Source organism: Pelophylax lessonae, assembly GCF_965119305.1.
Source record: "Pelophylax lessonae genome assembly, chromosome: 6".
In the NCBI taxonomy this organism is placed as follows: Eukaryota; Metazoa; Chordata; class Amphibia; order Anura; family Ranidae; genus Pelophylax; species Pelophylax lessonae.
In genome coordinates this window covers 33,029,123-33,053,881 of record NC_138773.1, presented here as the reverse complement: position 1 = coordinate 33,053,881, position 24,759 = coordinate 33,029,123, and the positions used below count along the sequence as shown (strand labels likewise).

At 47.0% G+C, this 24,759-nt stretch overlaps 1 protein-coding gene across 1 annotated transcript in view; it reads right to left on the bottom strand.

Annotated features, from left to right (window-relative positions):
- Nucleotides 1-5,163: 5,163 nt before the first annotated feature.
- Nucleotides 5,164-24,759, bottom strand: part of HIRIP3 (HIRA interacting protein 3) — a 24,138-nt gene continuing 4,542 nt past the window's right edge. Inside the window, exons 3-7 of the mRNA XM_082260130.1 lie at nt 19,936-20,056; nt 12,499-14,270; nt 10,466-10,625; nt 9,689-9,787; nt 5,164-5,996 (exon numbers count right to left, since the gene is read on the bottom strand). Of these exons, the coding sequence (XP_082116256.1) occupies nt 5,809-5,996; nt 9,689-9,787; nt 10,466-10,625; nt 12,499-14,270; nt 19,936-20,056 (2,340 nt within the window). The 3' untranslated portion in view covers nt 5,164-5,808. The remainder of the gene's footprint in view (nt 5,997-9,688; nt 9,788-10,465; nt 10,626-12,498; nt 14,271-19,935; nt 20,057-24,759) is intronic.

Sequence of the window (24,759 nt, the reverse complement as noted above, 5' to 3'; positions counted from 1 at the left end):
GCAAACTAAAACATCCACAGAGCAAGCCAACTTGTTGGCTGGTTGTCAGGCAACAGCATCCGTGACAACCAGACTGTCCAAAAATGCTCCATTCTCTGTCTGAGTAGCAGCCACACTTACCAATACTGAAACTAAAATTGCAGATGGAGACCTCCCTTTTAATGGAGACCTGTCATGAAAAAAAAAAAAAGGGGGCTTCTGAAAATACTTCAATGGAAAAAAAAAAAATCATCAGTAAAACTTTGGTGGCATCAACAGGGACCACAAGGTCTGCCTAGACTCTCTTCACTCTAACTGGCTTAATCATGGAGGTAGACCTCCATGACTATGCCCCTCTGAATGGAATGCATCAGAGTATTTGTCGTCTAGAGCAGGGGTCTCCAAACTTTTTAAACAAGGGGCCACTTTACTGTACATAATACTTTAGGGGGGCCAGACTGTAGCCGGGGGGGGGGGGGGGGGAATGACCTGGTGTCAGTGGAAGTAAACAATGCCACATCTTTAGTGGGAGGAATAGCGCCCCATCATTGGTGTCAGTGCGAGAAATAGTGTCCCATTGTTGGAGTCAGTGGCAGGAGTTATGTCCCTGCTGGTAGTGTCAGTAGGAGTGCCTGAAGGGCCAAGTAAAAGCAAGCAAAGGAGGTAGTTTGGAGACCATTGGCCTAGAGCAGCATTTCTCAACCTTTTTTAGTCGCAGTACCCTTTTAATAGTATGCAGAATCTCAAGGCACCCCCAATCTAAAAAGTGAAAAGCATAATGTTACTTACTAGCCTGAGACAAACCACACAACCACCTTGATCATCCCCTCATGTCAGAGTCCCTCCTAAGCAAAAGAACCCCCCTCCAATCCCCTCATCCATCTCTGATCCAGGGAAATCTGGGTTTCATCCTTAAGGCACCCCAGAGAAACCCAAAGGGCACCATAGAACCTTGGTTAAAAAATGCTGGTCTAGAATGGGGGTCTCCAAACTTTTGAAACAAAAGGGCAAGTTTACTCTCCTTTGGGCAGGGGTAAATAAAGCTGGCAGATTGTAGCCAGTGGGAGTAGATATTGTCCTAGTGTGGGATCAAATTAATCTCGTCATTGGGGTCGGAATAGTGAATGGAATAATGCCCTGTTGATGGTGTCAATTATGTGCCATTGTTGGTGTCAGCGGGAGGAATAGTTCTTTATATTGTTGGGGTCAGTGACAATAAATATGGCCAAATATTGGGTGTCAGTGGGAAGAAAAGTGCCCCAAGGACTAGACAAAAACAAGCAAAGGGCCTCATTCGGCCCCCCCAAGCCACAGTTTGGAGACCATTGGTCTAGAAACAATCTCTAGCTTCATCATCATAGAAGTTATGCCTCGTACACACGCAACGATTATCGGCTGACCGATCGGCCGTCTTTTGTCCAGTGTTGTTGTGTTGGTTGAAATGTGCTCTAGACTGCACACTAATTTTCTCGGCCAACAAAAATCTACTTCAGAAGTGATGTCATGTGATGATTTACTTTCCATGCGTTTTTTCATCTCTGAGCATGCCCAGTCTTGCTCATTAGATTTTTGTCTGCCGAAATCTGTACTGACTGACGGAAAATCGGCCGTTGTGGTGACGGCCAACAAAAATTTTATAGCCTGCAAACCAGATTTTTTTCCGCCCGAAAAGTCGGAGTCGGTTGTCGGAAGCATCATACTAACAAGCCGACAATCGGCCGATCGGACGTTGGCCGAAAATTCACGGCCAACTATCGACGTGTGTGTACGGGGCATAAGTCTCAGAACAAGCATGCAGCAAGGGATGCCAGATTCAGAACAAACCATGCAGCAAAGAACAGAACAATCTAATCTCCAGGCTTGTTTTAGGTCACAGACTCAACCTATTGAAGCCAGAGGGGGGAATCACCAGCAAAACCAGGCAACTAGCATTTTCATGAGGAGCCCTCGTATTTTTATCTCATGACAGCTTTTCTCTAAGGACACTAGACACTTTTCCTCTTCTCTCCAACCACAGGATAGACCCAACGGATGGCTGTATGGACCAAAAATCACTCACACCTCCCCCCCCCCCCGCAGTAGCATATCAATAACCATTCAGTAACAATAACAGCTAGATAACTTCTCACTTCCTCTGGTGTAAACTTGTGAAGGGGGCGCTCCGCACCATTCTGTCAGGTAATAATGGCGTGTGGGCGGCTTTCCTCTGATTACGCTCCCTTTTGCTTTTCTTTATTTTTTAGTGTAAAACATTTCAGATTGTGAAATTATTTACTTAAAAGAAAAAAAATATATAAAAACGATATCAGAGTGCCACATAGCTCAGAATAGGATACTTATTTTTCTCCTGATGTGGGTGCGATATATATATATGTATATTTCTAAATAAAAAAATTTGACAAAAACTTCAACTTTTATTTATTTTTTTAATAAAGCTTTAAAATTCTACATAAAAATGTTTACAAACAACAAAAATAACAGACCAAAACCAAGACAGATGAATGGGAAACAAGGACAAAACACAATCTAAATGGGAGGATGGGAAAAGGAGATGGCTGCATATTGGGAGCAAACCTTCCAGGGCCAGGTCCATTTTTTTTTTGCTGGCCCCCTGCCACCCCCCAAATGTTTTTAAAAAGCAATTTTGCATTGTTACCCTGGCCCAGCTTCTAGGAGGCAAGGGTGACGTCACTCTGGTGGAAGCTCAAAATCCAATTTTGCATTGTTACCTTGGCCCAGCTTCTAGAAGTCAAGGGTGACGTCACTCTGGTGGAAGCTCGAAATCTAATTTCGCATTGTTACCTTGGCCCAGCTTCTAGGAGGCAAGGGTGACGTCACTCTGGTGGAAGCTCGAAATCTAATTTCGCATTGTTACCTTGGCCCAGCTTCTAGGAGGCAAGGGTTACGTCACTCTGGTGGAAGCTCAAAATCTCTTGCAATGGGCTTGCATGCATCCAAATGGGATTTTAAGCTCCGAGCCTTGCTGAAAGGCACGGCGACTTAACACAAGAAGCGTTGGGAGGCCAAGGCAATTTATTTTTCTATTAGGCAAAGAGTTTACAAATGTCATGAAAGGCCTACTTCAATTATACCTATACAAAAAAAAAAAAAAAAGGGGGGGGGGATCTTAAAGAATATATGTACAACTACAAACACTTTGTTTTTTGAGAAGTTTAGAACTTCTAGCAGGCTTTTTTTTTTTTTTTTTTGTGGTTTGTGGAGACACGACTTCACTTCCTGTGCTGTGGAGACCCAACAGGAAGTAAGAGTAAATCCACCTTTAGACAGTGGTTACCCAATTGGAAGAGACTGTCCCTCTACTTCTGTTCCGGTGACATTTTGGATTTCCCACCAAGGTAACGAAAGCTCCCCCAGGACAAATAAAGAGAGTGGACCACCCAACAAGGACAATATATATATATATATATATATATATATATATATATATATATATATATATATATATATATATATCCCTTTAGATCAGGGTTGGGAAAACTACATCCTCCAGCTATTGCGAACTACAAACCCCATCATGCCTCTGGGAGTTGCGCTTGTGGCTGTCAGCCTTGCAATGCCTCATGGGAAAGTATAACTAAAGGCAAAACTTATTTAGTTTTGGAGTGGAGAGGGATTAGAACCTCTGCCAGTTTTTATTGATGTCTGTGCCCCCAGCAGGGAGATTTACCCTCTCTCTATTTGTCCTGTTTACAGTGATCAGTAAAACAAAATCCCAACATTTTGGATTGTCCCCAGAAAAGTAAGAGGGGGAAATCTTCCAATGGGGACACTAGTTCTGGTGACCCGGGGCTGCCCAACGATCTGCAGAAGGGTCCCAGTCTGAAAACTGGTTGGTGGGGGTAGTCCTTCACCGACTCACCCCAGAGGGGGTGTCGGGAACCTATGGGGGTAGAGTTATCAAAAATAAAATGGAATGGGAGTAACCATTGTGAATGGTTACTCCCATTCCTTTTTGTCCCCAATGATCTACCTGAACTTGCAGGGATTTCCTCTCACTTCCTCTTCTAGCTATGGGACAGGAAGTGAAGGGAAATCTCCACAATGGGACACAGATTTTTTTTCTTTTCTGCCATCTGACAGGGGTTATAACCCTCCCCTGCTCTAGCCAAAAAGAAAAAACAATTGCCTATATTTTTACTTTAAAGCTGCCATCACGCCTGAGCGTATTGTAGCTCTAAAAGCGGATACACACTATACAATGTTCTGAAGATTTTTTCCTTTAGATTTACCAAAACCATATAATATGAGGTCAGAACCTAAACACTTACAATTCCTATGCAATCAGGCAGGCCCTTACACTACATAGTTGAAGGTAAATCTAAAGGAAATCAAACAACAAAAGTTGTATAGTGTGTATCCAACTTAAAGCTTTTGTTGTTAGATTTCCTTTAGATTTACCTTCAAATATGTAGTGCAGGGGCCTGCCTGAATGCATACAAGTTGAAAGTGTTTAGATTTGACCTATTATATGGTTTTGGTAAATCTAAAGGAAAAAATAGAAAGACAATTGTATCGTGTGTATGGCCCATTAGCCTCTCAACAAGCAAAATCCCATTCAATTCAATGGTCTCTGTTCACATTTAAGCATCAACAGGGGGCCATTGAAAGGAATGGGATTTTTGCTTGTTAGGAGGCTTTGAGCTACAGAATGCTCAGGTGTGATTGCAGCCCTAATGACAAGGGCACTTTAACCCCTTCCTACCGACTGCCTCCCAGCACGGTAATTGGTTTACACAGGGCAGCATACATGCGGCCACATGGCATTAAGGCCCATTGGCCACCAGGGCAGCATACATGCGGCCACTTGGCGTTAAGGCCCATTGGCCACATATGTATGTAGCTGGTGTAAAGGGGTAAAAGCCTGACTTAACTCAACCCACCATCCCCCTCCACAGATGCATACTTACCTCGATCTGACAGTTGCAGTCCCACGGTTTGTTTACAGTCTTTAGTGTCCTTGCAGCGCCTGCGCATTACAGCCCCATAGACTACCACAGTTTCCAATAGTCTCTGGCTTTGGAACTCAGCCCCATAGAAGCCTATGCTGCTGCAATGTGCAGCCACAGATGGGACAGTGAAGACTTACAACATTGGATGTAAACAAGCGCTTGATGCCGCAGCTGTCAGATCATAGTAAATATGAGGGTTAGGTGAAAAGAAGGATAAATGTCCTCTAAAAGTGCACTTATCCTTTAATGAAAACTTACAACCCACGATCATTTTAACATTTATATTTTGTGGAGAAACCTCCACAACTGCAACATTGGAGAAGTGGCTATTTACAGAGAGCGTCCACCCATTCCGATTATAGTGAATGAAGAAAACCGCAACAAAAATCCAACATGGTGCCTACATCAACCCTATAAAAGAAACCTATTTCTTCATCAGAGAGTCCAAAGGAAAGACGGCTTTTGCTCTCCACAGCGAAGATTCCCTTTACTTGTTCAAGATCCTTCATTTGGCACAACAGTTCATTGAAGCGGCACGGGAAACATAAGTCTATATCTGTGCCAGGTACTCATCACATGGAGGAGACAGGAGGGAATGTGTGCCTAAGACATGGTACTTGTTCTAGGCCAATTCACAGGCTCAGCTCTGTTCAACCCCCAGGAAAATAAAAAACAGTGGTTTGTGCAGGTAACAGATTCAAAATGTATGATTTTGGCACAATTCCTAAATCACCGTCACCTTACTTTTGAGCTTGCAGTGCTGCTGATCCATCACTAGGGGGCGCTAGAAGGAATACAGATTTGTTTGCAAAAGGATAGTCGCATGTCCTCAGATTTCCCCCGGGTAAGCATAGATTTATCATTCGCTGTCTCCATCATCACTGATGATACCCTTCAAGCCCGACCAATCCATGGGCTTCTTCTTGCGGGGGGGTCCTTCCTCCCCCTCGGAGTCAGAGGACAGCTCCTTGCGGTAGAGGGGAGGAGAGGTGTCAAGAGAGGAGGACGCCTTATAGGGGTTCCAGGTGTTTCGGCGGCGAGGGCGTCCTGGGGAAGGACAGATTATTTGTTACATCTTACGCAAAATAAAGTTCATTTGTTCACACAATGCCAAGAAATTCTATAATCCGAGTTTCCTCCACTCCCACCATTGTGCCTGCATATGGCCCCTGTGCTCTTATTCCAACCACATCTGCTGGCCTTCCCATTCCAACTGACCCCAACTCCCCTACCCAGCTCTACGCTACTGACCCCGCCCCCCTTACCCAGCTCTACACTACCGACCCCAATTCCCCTACCCAGCTCTACGCTACCGACCCCAATTCCCCTACCCAGCTCTACGCTACCGACCCCAATTCCCCTACCCAGCTCTACGCTACCGACCCCAATTCCCCTACCCAGCTCTACGCTACCGACCCCAATACCCCTACCCAGCTCTACGCTACCGACCCCAATTCCCCTACCCAGCTCTACGCTACCGACCCCAATTCCCCTACCCAGCTCTACGCTACTGACCCCATCCCGTACCCAGCTCTACACTACTGTCCCCATCCCCCTACTCAGCTCTACGCTGCTGACCCCATCCCGTACCCAGCTCTACACTACTGTCCCCATCCCTTACCCAGCTCTACACTACTGACCCCATCCCTTACCCAGCTCTACACTACTGACCCCAATTCCCAATACCCAGCTCTACGCTACTGACTCCAATTTCCAATACCCAGCTCTACGCTACCGACCCCAATTCCCCTACCCAGCTCTACACTACCGACCCCAATACCCCTACCCAGCTCTACGCTATTGACCCCAATTCCCCTACCCAGCTCTACGCTACCGACCCCAATTCCCCTACCCAGCTCTACACTACCGACCCCAATTCCCCTACCCAGCTCTACACTACCGACCCCAATACCCCTACCCAGCTCTACGCTACCGACCCCAATTCCCCTACCCAGCTCTACGCTACTGACCCCAATTCCCCTACCCAGCTCTACGCTACTGACCCCAATTCCCCTACCCAGCTCTACACTACCGACCCCAATTCCCCTACCCAGCTCTACGCTACCGACCCCAATTCCCCTACCCAGCTCTATGCTACCGACCCCAATTCCCCTACCCAGCTCTACGCTACTGACCCCAATACCCCTACCCAGCTCTATGCTACCAACCCCAATTCCCCTACCCAGCTCTATGCTACCAACCCCAATTCCCCTACCCAGCTCTACGCTACCGACCCCAATTCCCCTACCCAGCTCTACGCTACTGACCCCAATTCCCCTACCCAGCTCTATGCTACCAACCCCAATTCCCCTACCCAGCTCTACGCTACCGACCCAAATTCCCCATGCACTTTGATGAGGCCATCTTCTGGCTGGGAGATGAAGGTAGAAAAGTCCCATGTGTGAGTGTGGCCAGCAGAGGGAGCTGTTCACTACTGGATGTAAACAACTGGGGCTACGCTAGGTATATAACTGTGGAGGGGGAGAGTGGGATCATTTAGGTCCGGGCAAGTAACACATTTTTTAAATAAAAAAAAGCACTTTTAGACAAAGGAACCCATAAAGAGGAAAATATGGTCGCTGCTGACTTGTTTTTTGGAGGGTCATGACCCAGGCAGTCAATGTTGCTTGGTGAGCCACTTACACGATAATCGGGGGCCCTCGCACTTTTCTGGCTACATGCTTGTTCCAGTTTAGACACTCCTTATAAAAAAGACATTTCCTAAGAGGAAATCTGAGAAGATGCCGTTGCTGACCTCCTGTTGGAAGATGCTAGTTGCCTGGCTGTTCGGTTCATCCCTTCAGTTTTCTGCCCCTGTATACTTGTTTCAGGTTTGCGAGTCATTGAAGTATTGAAGCGAGACGACAGCTATGACAGCCAGGCAACCAGCATTTGCAGAATTTCTAAATCAGCAACGGCAGACTCCATGTTTACTAGTAATGTGACACCCGGACAGTGAGTCCACATGTAGGGGGACACAGAAGTCAATCAGATCCTTCCCTGCTCTAAGGAAAGGTCCTGGCTGGAGTCCTGAGCTCACAACGTCCTTTCATATATGATTTATACCAAGAACAATCCCTCTTTGTATTCCTGCAACCAACTCACTCCGATTACAGCTTTGATAACGCGCTCAGCCATGAGCAGAGACAAAAGGTCGGCTCCGACTCTTCATAAATAAATAATAATTAAAGTGGAGTGATCGCGTTTTCTGTGAGTCATCATTTTGTCCTATTAAAGGATAGATAGGAGAGCTGGCTTTTAAAGTTGAAGTTTATAGGTTACCTTCCCTGACCCCCCCAAGCAACATCATGTTATTTTCAATTAAAACCTTTTTGATTTAACTATAAACCTAGTTTTATACCCAGTGACATCATTGGGTCTCTCTGCAATGCAGGCAGATCATGGATGGTGGGAGGAGTCAGCAGGGTGCTGTACAAAGCTTCCTGAAAACATCACAGCGCCCCCACTCAGTACTCCTCCTAAGAGCCCTCATCCCTAATTCAAGCAGCAAAGAAGAGAGATTAGCTGGCGCTCTGTTCCAGTGTAATGCGGTCAGTGTGAGGATGTGTCAGATTCTCAATAATACAATAAAATACTAGGAAAACACAGGGGTTACCTATATAACAATGGCAGGAATAGTAGTAAGTCCATAAGTTAGATGAACCGTAGAGATGGGGGGTGAAGTGAATCTGCACAGAGAACCGGCTCCACCACACAGAAAGTCAGTCTGTGAACAATAGAAAAGAAAGAACGGGCGAAGCGCCTCGAAGTGCAGTATTTTATTAAAGTCTAGGCACATAAAAACATGGCAACTCACAAGAATGAAAGATGTGATCAGCTCGATGCGTAGTCTGACGGTGAGGTGTCCATAGCTCCACTGCCGAGAGGGAGGAAGAGAAGGAACAATCCTTTCCGGTAGATCCATTGTTCCTTCTCTTCCTCCCTCTCGGCAGTGGAGCTATGGACACCTCACCGTAAGACTACGCATCGAGCTGATCACATCTTTCATTCTTGTGAGTTGCCATGTTTTTATGTGCCTAGACTTTAAAAAAATACTGCACTTAGAGGCGCTTCGCCCGTTCTTTCTTTTCTAATTTAAGCAGCGGGTTGGCTATTGGGAGGACGCCAGTCTGGGGGAGCACCTCGACAGTAGGGCGCCAGTCTGGGGGGGAGGGGGCGCACCTCGACAGGAGGGCGCCAGTCTGGGGGGGGGGCCCCCCCTCGACAGGAGTGCGCCAGTCTGGGGGGGGCCCCCCCTCGACAGGAGTGCGCCAGTCTGGGGGGGCGCCTCGACAGGAGTGCGCCAGTCTGGGGGGGGCCCCCCTCGACAGGAGTGCGCCAGTCTGGGGGGGGCCCCCCTCGACAGGAGTGCGCCAGTCTGGGGGGGCGCCTCGACAGGAGGGCGCCAGTCTGGGGGGGGGCGCCTCGACAGGAGGGCGCCAGTCTGGGGGGGGCGCCTCGACAGGAGGGCGCCAGTCTGGGGGGGGCGCCTCGACAGGAGGGCGCCAGTCTGGGGGGGGGCCCCTCGACAGGAGGGCGCCAGTCTAGGGGGGCCCCTCGACAGGAGGGCGCCAGTCTGAAGAACAAGGAGCATTGTGCAAAGTGCAGAAATACGCAGCAACCAATCAGAATTCTTTTCTCACTGACCTGCCTATAGCAGAGTAAGATTTGATTGGCTGATCCGGATTAGTACTCTACACACGAACGATAAAATAAGGTAGAAGGATTTAGAATCTCACCAGCCACAGTGATGATGTTACTGGTGTCCAGTTCGGCCAGCTCAGCAGCTTCCTCCCTCTTCAATCGTACAACGCGGCACTTTTCCAGACTCGGATTTCCTGTTTTAAAGCAAAGAGCCGTCACTCGGTGTCAGAGGGCCATCAACTTTTCATGACACCCATTCCCGAGAATGGTTTGGGGTTTTAAATGGAGAGAATGCAACATTAGAATAGGATCTACCAGTGAGGTCCCTTTCTCTCGGATCTGAATGCAGCTGTAGGTTATGCCCCCCCCCCACACACACATATTTGTATATATATATATATATATATATATATATATATATATATATATATATATATATATATATATATATATATATATATATATATATATACACACACACACACACACACACACTATATTATATATATATATATATATATATATATATATATATAATGTTTGGGGGTTTCAAGTATTGTTCTAGCTAAAAATACAAATTTTACCTTGTAAACAACAAGTGTCAGAAATGGGCCTGGTCCAGAAGTGATTAAAGCCCAACCCTCTCAAACTAATGTGTAAGATCCACATTGCAGCTTACACAAGGTTGAGGTATCCCCCTCCTCATGACACCATGTTGGGGCCCGATGATTGGCCACTAGGCCTGAACATTGATTGCATCATGGGAGGAAATCCCACGTCCCCCAAAAAGCCCCAGGCATTTCTCTGTACAGGTTTCCTTTACTTTCTGGTCATTTAATAACAGGCCTGATAAGTGACACACAACGGTTCACCTTTCACCCCCAGGTCCTCCAGCTCCTTCTTCAGCACCTCCACCATGGATTTCACTGAGCGGCAGTTCTGAAACAGCTTCTTGTAGTTCCTCCGAGCTCCACAAGTCAGGATGTATCTCTTCAGCCGGGAGACCGACGGGTGGTCTTCCTTGGAGGTGCTCTGAGGACGGCAGGAAAGAAGGGGATTACAGAGTAGAAGCTTGTACTAGTATTCTGGTTATGTGCATTACGTGCTGGTTTCTTGTATCTCTTGGGGGCTCCATTGGAGAGGGATCCTCTCAAAAACTCAGTTATGTCCAATGGCCTTGAACATTATAGAGCTGAATCGTGGCCTCTCCCTCCCACTATGGAATCTCCACTATAAGAGACAAATGAATAACTGGAGAATCTAACAGCAACACATTTCAGCTTTGTGGGAGGGGCAGAGACACATACTATAGCCAAGAAAATCACAAATTAAGTCTTGTGGGAGGAGCAGAGACACAAACTACAGCTGGAAACTTACTAAAAGGAGCTTTTGTGGGAGGGGCAGAGTCACAAAGAGAAAGGTCGTCCACACACGGTTCGAATCTTGGCTAGTTCAGCAGGAACCAACCGCGAATTAAAACCGTTAATGGGCAGGCTGAATGAATCAAGTTGATCAATCGATCAACTTGGGTACAACCAGCCTGCCGGATTCTCTTGTGATTATCGCTAGTGGCTGCAGCGATGTCTTCTCGCAGCGGGGATGGCTTCCCCGGCCCTACCCCCAGGAGAAGACAATGGCCCAACAGGAGGGATTCCAGCATCAACACTGTTGATGGGGGGAAAGCGAGGAAATTTCTCCGTGTATAGCTGGCCTAACTCTCCACTGGAGTCTTGTGGGAGGAGCAGAGACAAAAATTACAGCAGGGAACTCGTCATTGGAGTCTTGTGGGAGGGGCAGAGACAAATTACAGCAGGGAACTCGTCATTGGAGTCTTGTGGGAGGGGCAGAGACAAATTACAGCAGGGGACTCGTCATTGGAGTCTTGTGGGAGGGACAGAGACAAATTACAGCAGGGAACTCGTCATTGGAGTCTTGTGGGAGGGGCAGAGACAAATTACAGCAGGGAACTCGTCATTGGAGTCTTGTGGGAGGGGCAGAGACAAATTACAGCAGGGGACTCGTCATTGGAGTCTTGTGGGAGGGACAGAGACAAATTACAGCAGGGAACTCGTCATTGGAGTCTTGTGGGAGGGGCAGAGACAAATTACAGCAGGGAACTCGTCATTGGAGTCTTGTGGGAGGGGCAGAGACACAATCAGATGGGAACTCGTCATTGGAGTCTTGTGGGAGGGGCAGAGACACAATCAGATGGGAACTCGTCATTGGAGTCTTGTGGGAGGGGGAGAGAGACAATCCGATGGGAACTCGTCATTGGGAGTCTTGTGGGAGGGGCAGAGACACAATCAGATGGGAACTCGTCATTGGGAGTCTTGTGGGAGGGGCAGAGACAAATTACAGCAGGGAACTCGTCATTGGAGTCTTGTGGGCAGGGCAGAGAAACAAATGAGAGCTGAGAACTCTTATCGGAGCCTTGTAGGAAGGTTCAGACACAAAACTACATCTGTACATCTGGGAACTCTTCACTGGTGTCTTGCGGAAGGTGCAGAGACTCAACTAAAATTGGAAATCCTCTATTGGAGCTGTGAGGGAGGGGCAGAGGCACATTCTACAGCCAGGAACTGGCCTTTGGCACATTGTAGGAGGGACAGGGATACAAACCAGATTTTGGAACTCTCCATCAAAGTCTTGTTGGGGAAAGGAGGGGGGGGGGGGGGCAGAGACACCAACTACAGAGGAGAACTTACTTTTGGGTTCTTGTGGGACAGATGAAGACAAGAACAGTTGGGAACTTACCATTGGAGCTTTGTGGGTGGGACAAAGACCCAAACCACAGCTGGGAACTCACTACTGGAGTCTCCGAGAGATACAAGGCAGAATTGAATACAGCCAGCTTGCACATTTATTTTAAAAGGGATGCGTAAGATTAGTGCATGGCACAGCTCACCTTGCTCTGCTTCTTAGCATCTTTGTCTTTATTGCCATCTTCGGACATGTCAGACAAATCGCTGTCTCCATCTTTGTCTTTCTTTTCCTTATCCTTACTCATCTTCTCATCGCTATCATGGGAGTCGGTGCCCTTCGACGCCTTCTTATCCTTTCCACCTTTGCCGCGTTTCTCTTTGTGGTCATTGGCTGTTTTTTTGGTCCCAGTCTGTTTGCTGCTTTGCTTAGCCAATTGTTCCTTTTTTCTGGGACCCTCCTCGCTGCTGCTCTTGCTCTTCTTTTTCCCTGCAGAACGCCCTTTTCCCTCACTGTCAGTGTCTTCATTTGATCCTTTTTTCACAGAACTCTTGTCATCCTCATCTTCATCACTATCACTCTCTTTAGAATCCTCTGCTGGGCTCTTATTTTCCTCCTCGCTGTCACTGGTCTTCTTTGATAATGCAGGCTTGACCGCACTCTCTTCCTCCTCTTCACTGTCACTGTCTTTAAGGGACTGTTCTTTGGCTGAACTATCTTCTTCCTCACTGTCATTATGTTGCTTTGGAGTGGCCTTCTTTGCTGTCCTCTTGGCTGGACTCTCTTCCTCTTCGCTGTCACTCTTTGCTGTCCTCTTGCCCGGACTCTCTTCCTCCTCGCTGTCACTAGGTTGATTCGACGTGGTCTTCTTTGCAGTCTTCTTGGCTGGACTCTCTTCCTCCTCACTGTCACTATGTTGCTTTGAAGTGGTCTTTGCTGTCCTCTTGGCTGGACTCTCTTCCTCCTCGCTGTCACTATGTTGCTTTGATGTGGTCTTCCTTGGTGCTCCCTTAGCTGGACTGTCTGCCTCCTTAATGTTACTACGTTTCTTGGAAGCGGTATTCTTTACTCTCCTCTTGGGTGCATACTCCTCCTCGCTATCGCTTTTTTTTTTTGAGGTGATCTTTACTTTCCTCTTAAGCGTGTACTCCTCCTCCTCGCTGTCGCTCTCCTCCTTTGGCTTTCTCTTGGCTGCACTCTCCGCCTTGTTACTTGCTTTCAGTGCGCTCACCTTTCTTAGCATGGTTGTCTTTATTCTTCTTTTGGTTGGGCTCTCCTCCTCACTGTCACTCTCTCTTTTCGGTGCCTTCTTTTTCTTAGTGCCAAGATACTCTTCATCACTGTCTTTCTTACCCTTCTTGATGACACGGTCCTCTTCATCCTCACTTTCACTGCTTGCCTCGCTTTCGCTGTCCATCTTTTTTTTCTGTGGTCTCTTCCCTGGCTTGGCAGCAGTTTGTTTAGGCTTCTGTTTGGCATTTACCTTATTCTTCGGCTTCTCCTCGCTGTCTGTGGACTTCGCCTTCCTTTTTGCCTCCAAGGTTTTCAGGTTGGAAAGTGTCATTTCATCCTCGCTGTTGGAATCTTCACTCTGCGCACTTTTATTTTTTGCTCGATCGCTGTCAGAGTCCAAAGTCTTTTTGTTTTTAGCGGGTTCTTCATCGTCACTATCAGATTCCTCATTCAGCTTTTTTTTGGGTGCAGCATCCTCGTCATCGCTGCTCAAATCTGAATTCTCATCTTTTGCAGGGCTCTTTCTTGCTGATGGCTTTCGTGGTCCCGTTCCCCGTTTTACCTTTCTCTTGCTGCCTCTGTCTTCCTCAGACAGGACCTCTTTATCACTGTCACTCTCTACGCCTTGTTCCAGTTTCTGTGGGGTTGCTTTCCCCTTTTTGGAAGTTGGAGCTTCTGGGGAACTGCTGGACATTCTCTTGGCGTCTCTCTGCTCAATTCCGGAGTCCTCTTCCGACTCCATGCCTGAAAAGGAGCAAAAAAAAAAAAAATCAATCATTCACAGGAGGTTCATTCAGTCTAGTGTCTCAACACTAAAAGAGTTGACGAGGGTGGAGGTGTTGCTTAGTATCTCCTAAGCCAGGAAACCTCTGGGACAGTATATGCCAAATCATCATACTGGAGGGAAAAAACCATAACCTGATCTGAGCAAAGACCTGTTGGAAATTGTAACCTGATAAAGATATGAATGATTATATTTAGGGATTGACCAGGGGCGTAACTACAGGGGTTGCAGTTGCAACCGGGCCCCATGCTCCAGGGGGCCTGTGTGGCTCCCCTGTACAGGGGCAGCATGTAGAGAAATTACTGTCCTCCCTTTTCTTCCTGTAGCTACAGGAGGAAAATGCAGGAGATTGGTTCCTCTGGTTCCTCTGTATGCTGCCCCCGCCACTCCTCCTAGCCAGTTCACTCGTGTTCTGCTGTCTCTGGGCCCCTGTGTGCTCCCCTGGTCCCCCCCCCCCCCCACTGTGCTCCCCTGGTTCCCCCCCCCCCCCCCACTGTGCTCCCTTCCCTCTCCTGCCCCGCAACGAGATTAAAGGGCCCCAGGATCAGTGGGAAGAGTCCCAGGCCAGGGGTCTGGGTGGGCCCAGCATGGTTTCTTGCACCGGGGGACCTGAAGGTTCTAGTTACGCCTCTGGGATTGACCGATATAGTTTTTTCAGGGCCGATACTGATTTTCTGGTCACCCTTCAAAAAACGATAGCCGATATTCTGTACATTTAAAATCAACACAATTTTCAACACAAATCTGGTACTGAACAGGTTATTGTTTATTAAAATTGTTAACATTAAGGGCTCGTTCTTCACACCTTACCTGCATGAAAACTGATGGGGAAACCGCACAGATTTCACTTGCAGAGACATCAGTTTTCATGCGTGATTCAGTCAGTTTTCATGCACGTTGACATGACATCAGTTTTCCAATGCACGCAAGTTATGTGCCCTAAATTCAAACCGATGTTGGGGTCATTTAATTTTCCTGTGCAGAAAAGTGCATAGAGGAGAAGGGGATGAGGACAAAGACACATTGCACATTCCCACACAGGAAAAAATCTGCACGTTGTGGTGTGAACAGGGCACATAGAGAAGTGTATAGAAGAAAACCATTGTTTTTTTTGTGCACTTGCAGAACGTGTGCAGCAAAACTGACGTCTCTGTCTAGACCATGGGTGTCCAACCTTTTGGCTTCTCTGGGCCACATTGAGTGTAGAGAAATTTTCTCGGGCCGCATATAAAATATATACTATAGTTAAGGTATATAAGTAATAAAATGCTGCTGGTCCCTTCCCGCGCCGCCACGCCCCCCGCACTAATTTAACACAACTAGAAACTTTCAAATGAAATGGAATCAGTATACAGAGGTTTACTTCTTCTGAGCGATAATAAAGGAACAATCTAACCACCATGACCACTTCAGTGATTTAAAGTGGTCATGGTGATAGGCGTCAGAAACACTGAACTTGCTCCCCTCCCCTCTGAGGCAGCCTCTGCCTACCGTTGGCAGCTGCTGTGGCCGTGCCCCCGACCTGACTTCCTTCCTCCCCAGCAAAAAAAAAAATTGTCAGGGGGCAGTGGGCCGCATTGCCTGAGGTTTCGGGCCGCAGGTTGGACATGCCTGGTCTATACCATGGTGTGACGGAACGAATGAGGTCTAGAAGTAGACAACTGTGAAAAAAAAAGTGCTTGGAAAAAAATAAAATAAATAAAGGCTTCCAAAAACATAGAAAAATGACAAACTGCTGCAGTGCACTCACTGCAATGATTAAATTTAAATCACTACTGCAGTGCAAAAGCTAGACAGTGGACAGTGCACTTACTTCAATACTCCCAGTTAAGTAGAACAATATTCTAGTGCAGAAAGCATAACATTTTAGCATGTTCATCTGTTAAAATGGCTTCTGTTTTTTTCTTATATTGCTGCTACACTAAAAACACGCTCACTTGGTACAGAGGAAGGAGGAGCAGAAAGTTATGTTCTATCATGAGAGGCAAGTCTTTTGTAGCTTGGCTCATTTTCTTTCCACCACTGAAGAGGATCACCACTTCTTCTGTCAACTACTGGTTCCTTCAAATAGAAGTCCATCATTCAGGCTGATTATTGCAGATTTAGAAGAATCCTCCACATGAGACCCCAACACAACACTGAACATGGCATCTATTGGCACTATTCCGTTGCAAGTACCGGCTCAGCTCTACTCGGCCCTGCTTGCTTTTCCACTGCTGGTACCGCATGGTACGGTGTTGGAACGGTACGGTATGGTTTGCTTTTCCACTAAAGTAGTACTAAAGTTAAGTGGGTGGGATAACAACGATTCTCTGACCAATCAGTGGCTAGTAGTGACTGCATGCAAAAGGATTGTGGGATATGGTACCGGGTATGGAACCACAATTGAGTAGGTACTGTTTTTGAGATCCGTACCGTTCGGTTCCATGCAGTGGAAAAGCGCCGCTGTACCGTACCGTACCGAACCGTTCCTACACCGTACCATGCGGTACCAGCAGTGGAAAAGCACAAAAGCGAGCCAAACCGTTCGGTTCCATGCAGTGGAAAAGCGACATATTTGACCACGATGAAGATTCTCTTCTGTCCGTTATCTTTTTGGACATTTGTCTATTTTTGCAGCATCCTGCTCTTCCAGATTAGAAACCTGCACTTCCTGACTTGACATTTCGGCAGGAACCTCCTGTCAGCCATTGTTTTGCCTTGGCCAATACAGCATCAGAAGAGAAAAAGCATGATTCTTGTATCGAGGATCCAAAAGACTTGCCAGCACAACATTTCTATTCTTTTCATGCTTCTCAAAACGTTTGGGGAGGCTGTCCCTCATGGCCTGCCTACATGTTTTAATGCCACGTGTGTTGGGTCCTTCATTCTCTTGAAGAAGCATCTTCAGCACTCTCACACATGGGATGACAGAGTACACAGAGTCGTCGTAATGACTCACCTCTAGTGTCACTCAATGGGGAGGAGGGTCTCAATGACATTGGCTACAATGTTCCACTGATCAGCAGGACAATATCCTCCATAATCACCTGAATATATGGTAAGAGCTCCAGCATTCTTTGCAGCATGTGAAGTGTTGAGTTCCATCATGTTGGAACAGCATTAATCAAGTTGTTTTTGGGTAGGCCAAGGTCTTCCTGAATGAACCTCAGTCACTGCTTGGCAAGGATTGAATGATGGAAATGGCCTGCGCACCTCTTCAGCATGCCAATTACAGTGGGGATCGAAAGTTTGGGCACCCCAGGTAAAATTTGTATTAATGTGCATAAAGCCAAGGAAAGATGGAAAAATCTCCAAAAGGCATAAAATTACAGATTAGACATTCTTATAAGATTTCAACAAAAGTTATATTTTATTTCCATTATTTACACTTTCAAAATAACCGAAAACAAAAAATGACGTCTGCAAAAGTTTGGGCACCCTGCAGAGTTAATATCTGCCCCCTTTGACAAATATCACAGCTTTTGTAGCCAGCCAAGAGTCTTTCAATTCTTGTTTGAGGTATCTTTGCTCATTCTTCCTTACAAAAATCTTCCAGTTCTTTGAGATTTCTGGGCTGTCTGTCACGCACTGCTCTTTTAAGGTCTATCCATCGCTTTTCAATTATGTTGAGGTCAGGAGATTGTGAAGGCAATGGCAAAACCTTCAGGTTACACCTCTTGATGTAATCCCCCCCGGATTTCGAGGTGTGTTTAGGATCATTATCCATTTGTAGATGCCATCCTCTCTTTAACTTCAGCTTTTTCACAGATGGCATCAAGTTACCATCCAAAATTTGCTGAAATTTTATTAAATCAGCCTGAGGAAGGAGCGCATGCTCCAAGAACACGTCGCCGGCGCCATGCCGTTACCACGCTATTGGAAGGGACGACGGGTCGGCATCTGAGTGTCCCCGGGACCAGGAAGAGCGGCCAGCCACCGCTTACAGCCTGTCGACCGTTACCGCTCCAGCCATCCTGATCCTACCGGAGTGTTGTTATGAGCCTTTGTATTTATCACCTTTGTGAGTACCCCTTTTCCATTGATTTTATCTAATCTCAAGTTACTGCACTCTAAGAGTGGCGCCTGTGTTTCCTTCCTAGCTGAAATTTTATTGAATCCATTTTTCCTTCTACTCGTGAGATGTTCCCTGTGCCACTGGCTGCAATACAACCCCAAAGCATGATTGATCCACCCCCCATGCTTAACAGTTGGACAGAGGTTCTTTTCATTAAATTCTGTGCCCCTTCTCCAAACGTACCTTTGCTCATTCCGGCCAAAAAGTAAAATTTTAACCTCATCGGTCCACAGAACTTGTTTCCAAAATGCATCAGGCTTGTCTATATGTTCATTTGCAAAGTTCAAACGCTGATTTTTGTGGTGAGGACATAGAAGAGGTTTTCTTCTGATGACTCTTCCATGAAGACCGTATTTGTACAAGTATCTCTTTATAGTGGAATAGTGTACCACAACTCCAGTGTCTGCCAGATCTTTCTGGAGGGATCATGCAGTCAAACATGGGTTTTCAATTGTTTTTCTCACAATCCTGCAAGCTGTTCTGTCTGATATTTTTCTTGGTCTTCCAGATCTTGCTTTAACTTCCACTGTTCCTGATGACTGCCATTTCTTAATTACATTCCGAACAGAGGATATTGACATCTGAAAACGCTTTGCTATCTTCTTATAGCCTTCTCCAGCTTTGTGAGCGTCAACTATTTTCAGTTTTCTAGACAACTGCTTAGAAGATCCCATGGTGGTGATTGTTGGGGCAAGGTCAGATGAGTCTGGGCATTTAAAACCTTTGAGATTGACATCACCTGGTCTTCCCAGACGATGATTGAGAACAATCTATGACACTGGCAGGTCTCAGCCTTGCAAAGGGGGCAGTGCATGCTATAAATTCTGCAGGGTGCTCAAACTTTTGCAGACACCATTTTTTTGTTTGCTGTAATTTTAAAAGTGTCAATGATGGAAAAAAAAAAATCAAACTTTTGTTGACATATTATAAGAATGTCTAATCTGTAATTTGATGCCTTTTGGAGATTTTTCCATCTTTCCTTGGCTTCTTTATGCACATTAATACACATTTTTACCTGGGGTGCCCAAACTTTTGATTACCACTGTATATCAATCAAAGCTCTCTGGCTTGACAGACCATCATTTACCACAAGTTGGAGGGTGTGTGCCATGCAACTGAGGTCTGGCACTTCAGCAAGTCTCATTCCTTTCACAATGTTCGCTCCGCTGTCTCGAAGAACAAGCATCACTCGGTCTTTCCTTTGGTGATTCCCCATTCACCAAACATTTCTCTAATGTACTCCTCAGTGTGGGACCTTTGCATCACTTTTGTATTCAACACCAATTGCCTTTTTGTCCATCCGCTGTCAATGAAGTGGCATGTAAGACTTATTAGTGATTCTGTTTATCCTGACCAGCAGTCCGTCGTGAATGAGAGTGAGTTGCCAGCATTCTCTGGTTGCAGCATAGCCTTTACTTTCTCAAAGACCTTTTGGTGAATCTTGAGCTGGGGTGCAGTAGACTGATGACACCATCTTAGCTAATGGACAGCTTTAAAAAAAAAAAAAAAAGTGGCTCTTCTCTCATACCGTACTATCTGTCCTTATGACGGAAGCTGCTTGCACTCACCATCTAGCGGTTTCCTCCTTTTCCCAGGTGGCGCCTTGCTCTCCTTTACGTCATCTCCACTGTCATGCCGTGCCCTCTTCTGCACTTTAATCAGAGGCTCATCGTCGCTGGCATCCTCGTCCTATGGGGGATGGAAAAAGCAGACAGAACATCATCATAAGATGCAACAAGGCCTACAGTACACTGGGTGTGTATAAAGGACCACATTGCGTACTTCTAAGGCCTCATGCACTCATGTTATCAAAACCCCAGTAGAAAGCTGTAGGAGTTTTTCAGCAGCGTTTTTCAGTCTTTTTTTCAGCTGTAGCTTTTTTTTTTAGCAAAACTAAATTCCCACAAAATCATATGGCTCCAAAACATTGATAAACACAGAATAACCATGTTTTTAAGCTTTTATCAGAGTTAGAGCATTTTTACAGCTGAAAAACGTCTCTTAAAACCCGCTAGTTCTGGGGTTTTTTTTACAGCCAGAAAACGCCCCTGCCAAAAACTGCTGATAACAGCCTGTGTGTGCTGGGGAGACATAGGAGAACATGCCGGGGGGGAGACATAGGAGGACATGCCGGGGGGAGACATAAGAGAACATGCCGGAGGGAGACATAAGAGAACATGCCGGGGGGAGACATAAGAGAACATGCCGGGGGGAGACATAAGAGAACATGCCGGGGGGAGACATAAGAGAACATGCCGGGGGGAGACATAAGAGAACATGCCGGGGGGAGACATAGGAGGACATGCCGGGGGGAGACATAGGAGGACATGCCGGGGGGAGACATAGGAGGACATGCCGGGGGGAGACATAGGAGGACATGCCGGGGGGAGACATAGGAGGACATGCCGGGGGGAGACATAGGAGGACATGCCGGGGGGAGACATAGGAGGACATGCCGGGGGGAGACATAGGAGGACATGCCGGGGGGAGACATAGGAGGACATGCCGGGGGGAGACATAGGAGGACATGCCGGGGGGAGACATAGGAGGACATGCCGGGGGGAGACATAGGAGGACATGCCGGGGGGAGACATAGGAGGACATGCCGGGGGGAGACATAGGAGGACATGCCGGGGGGAGACATAAGAGAACATGCCGGGGGGAGACATAAGAGAACATGCCGGGGGGAGACATAAGAGAACATGCCGGGGGGAGACATAAGAGAACATGCCGGGGGGAGACATAAGAGAACATGCCGGGGGGAGACATAAGAGAACATGCCGGGGGGAGACATAAGAGAACATGCCGGGGGGAGACATAAGAGAACATGCCGGGGGGAGACATAGGAGAACATGCCGGGGGAGACATAGGAGAACATGCCGGGGGAGACATAGGGAGACAGGAGGCACCTGCTGAGAGAGAACGGTCTGCTGTTGTAAACACAAAATCGCACAGGTGATCAAAGTGCCAAATCGCAAAAAATGGCGTGCCCATTAAGGGGGCAAATCTTCCGGTCCAGAACTGGTTAAAATCTTCAGAAACGGTCCTGGCTCTCTGGTGTGCACTCAGTCTCCTCCCACTGACCGTTCTGGCTCTAAAAAGTATAGTAGGGACAAAGGGGATTCTTTGGCCAATCCTGTGCAGTCCTCTTCTGGTCCACTGGTGGTGGTCCAAAAATGATAGAGAGGGGTCCTGATTTTAGGACATTATCTGCATTCTCTGCAATCTCCAATGATATGAAACATCCACAATGCTCCTGGCAGCCGGACACCATGAGATCCAGGAACTTTGTTTTTTTTTTACCCACCTCCTTCCCAAGCCTATTCTGACACTTCGCTCCTTGTATCTACTTTTTTTTTGCTAGAAAATTACATAGAACCCCCAAACAAATACATATACACACACATATATATCTATATATAATATTTTTTTTTAGCAGAGACCCTATAGAATAAAATGGTGTGTGTTGCAAGTTATGTCACATGGCATTTGCGCAGTGGTTTTTTTAAAATGCTATTTTTTTTTTTTTGGGGGGGGGGGGGGACCGGGCCTTTTTCTGACACTTGTTGTTTACAAGTTAAAATCTGTTTTTTTTTTTTTGCTAGAAGATTACTTAGAACCCCCCAAACATTATATAATTTTTTTAGCAGAGACCCTAGAGAACTAGAGAATAAGATGGACATTGTTGCAATATCTTTAATCACACCGTATTTGCGCAGCAGTCTTCCAAACCTAAAATTAGCCCAATTTTTTTCTATAAATGTGAAAGATAATGTTACGCCGAGTAAATATATACCCAACATGTCACGCTTCAAAATTGCGCACACTCGTGGAATGGCGACAAACATTGGCACTTAAAAATCCGCATAGGTTTTATGGTATAATGCGGACATTGACCCCAATGAGTATATTAACCGCTTCCGATCCGCGCTATAGCCGAAGTGTGGCTGCAGCGCGGACTCGAATTTCCGGGAGGCCGTCTTTAAACGGCCTCCCAGTAACAGGCTCCCCGCGAGCGCGCATCGGGGAAAATCTGTGTCGGCCGTGTCCCTTGGACACAGCCAATCACAGATCATGGTAAATAGCCAATCACAGCAGCCATTTACCACGTGATCATTCCGTGCAATGAGAGATGATCTCATATGTAAACATATGAGATCATCTCTCATCGCCAGCGCTCCTTCCTCACACAGAGACTGCGTGTGAGGAAGGAGGAGAGCCGATCACCGGTAAGGGGGACAAAGAAAAATGTAATCAGGGCACCGATCACCAGTGCCCCGATTACAAAAGAGGTAAATAAATGCCACAAGTGCCCACCCTCAGTGCCCACAATCAGTGCCTCCCATCAGTGCCCACAACCAGTGCCCATAGTGCTGCCAGTCGGTGCCTTTAAGTGCCTGCTCATCTAGGCACTGATTAGCAGCACTATGGGCACTGAGTGTGGGCACTGATGGTGCTCCCCATTAGTGCTCATTAGTGCCGCCTGTCAGTGCTCAGCAGTGCCACCCCTCAGTGCTCATCAGTGCCACCCCTCAGTGCCCAGCAGTGCCACCCCTCAGTGCCCAGCAGTGCCACCCCTCAGTGCAGCATATTAGTACCTCCTCATCAGTGCCCATAAGTGCCACCTCATCAGTGCCCATAAGTGCAGCCTATCAGTGCAGCCTCATCAGCGCACATCAGTGAAGGAGAAACATTTATTTAATTTTCAAAATTTACTCGCAGAAAATAAGAAAAACTTTTATTTTTTCAAAATTTTGTCTTTTTTCTTTTTTTTGTAAGAAATAAAAAAACCCAGAGATGATTAAATACCACCAAAATAAATCTCTATTTGTGTGGAAAAAATGATAAAAATTTCATATGGGTACAGTGTAGCATGACCGCGCAATTGTCATTCAAAGCGTGAGAGCGCTGAAAGCTGAAAATTGGCCTGGGCAGGAAGGGGGTGAAAGTGCCCGGTAGGCAAGTGGTTAACAGGTCCACTTTAGGAAACACAGCCGGTGCTGCAGAGACTCTGTCCTCTCCTACAGGCAAAACCCGATATTCAGCGGACGACACAGCAGATGAAATGCTCTGCATAGACAGACAGACATTGTGAAAGTCACAGCCAATCAAAGGGAAGGAAATGAAGACGGACAGGTCGGAGGGACTCTAGGTGGGGGAGGGGGGGGACATGCCGGGTGTTATCCAGGCAGTACTAGTCAGAGCTCATACATTGAGCCGTGCAGGGGGGGCAACTCAAGTGAGATTATAATAGAGAATTGACAAGTTCCATGCTCAGGGGCAGCGGGAGAGACTGATGAATGCTGACTACGCGGAGAGGACGGGCGAGCGCGCCACCTCTGGCTATGCGCCCTCTCCAAGCTTATTTATAGAACCGATCATCTAAATAGACAGCAATAAAAAAATAAAAGACAGAGAGATGTAACCAAGCCAACTGCGCCCGGGGCGATTCCCATGGTTGCCGGTTATCTCCGCGCTACAACTCATTCATAAAAAAATTATTTCAGTTCACTGCTTAAAGCAAACCTGCACTCCCCGGCCACCTTACTACCGCCATATAGTGCAAAGCCAGCGGCTTTTCTCTGAAGCGCCGTTTATAAACAGGAATGTGCTTACAAATTGTACACAGACCATGCCTGTCATCGTGCTGTCCTTAGACAAGGCAGATCACAGGCTAAATGGAAAGAGCCAATCCGGGTGACTCTGTACTCTGAACCAATCACAGCGATGTTTGCAAAACATTCAGCATGTTCACAACGGAGGAATATGGATTGCAAAAAGGGGGGGGGGGGGGGGGAACGCCCGCCCCCCAGTACTTCCAGTATGGAGGATCATGTGATTCGCTTGATGTCATGGTGCTAAGCCAATCAATTACCAGTACTGTGACATGGGGAGAGGCTGTAGCCCTGTGTAAGCTGGGACTCCCTTAATAGCTTGCCGACCACAGCACTTCGATGTACGGCCACAGAGCGGCTTTTCTGTGCCAGATCACATACCTAGTACATGATCCTGCAATGCCGGGTAGGGGGCGCTTGCACGCCTCCGGTGATCTGTCTGTGCTGTGATTGGACGTAGCACAAGCTAATCAGCGGGTCCCGGCCAATGAATGTCTGCCTGCACCTGCTGATCAGTGAGGAGAGACAGGATAGAGCTTTGCCTATGTAAACAATGCAGAGCTCTGTCCTGTCAGCAGGGAAGTGATGGATTTTAAATCCCTGCTAAGCAGGGAATCAAAATCCATCACTTCTATTAGTAAAAGCACCACACACAGTGCACACACACACACACACAGTGTACGCACACACACAGTGCACACACACACACCCACAGTGCACGCACACACACAGTGCACGCACACACACACAGTGTACACACACACACACACACACACA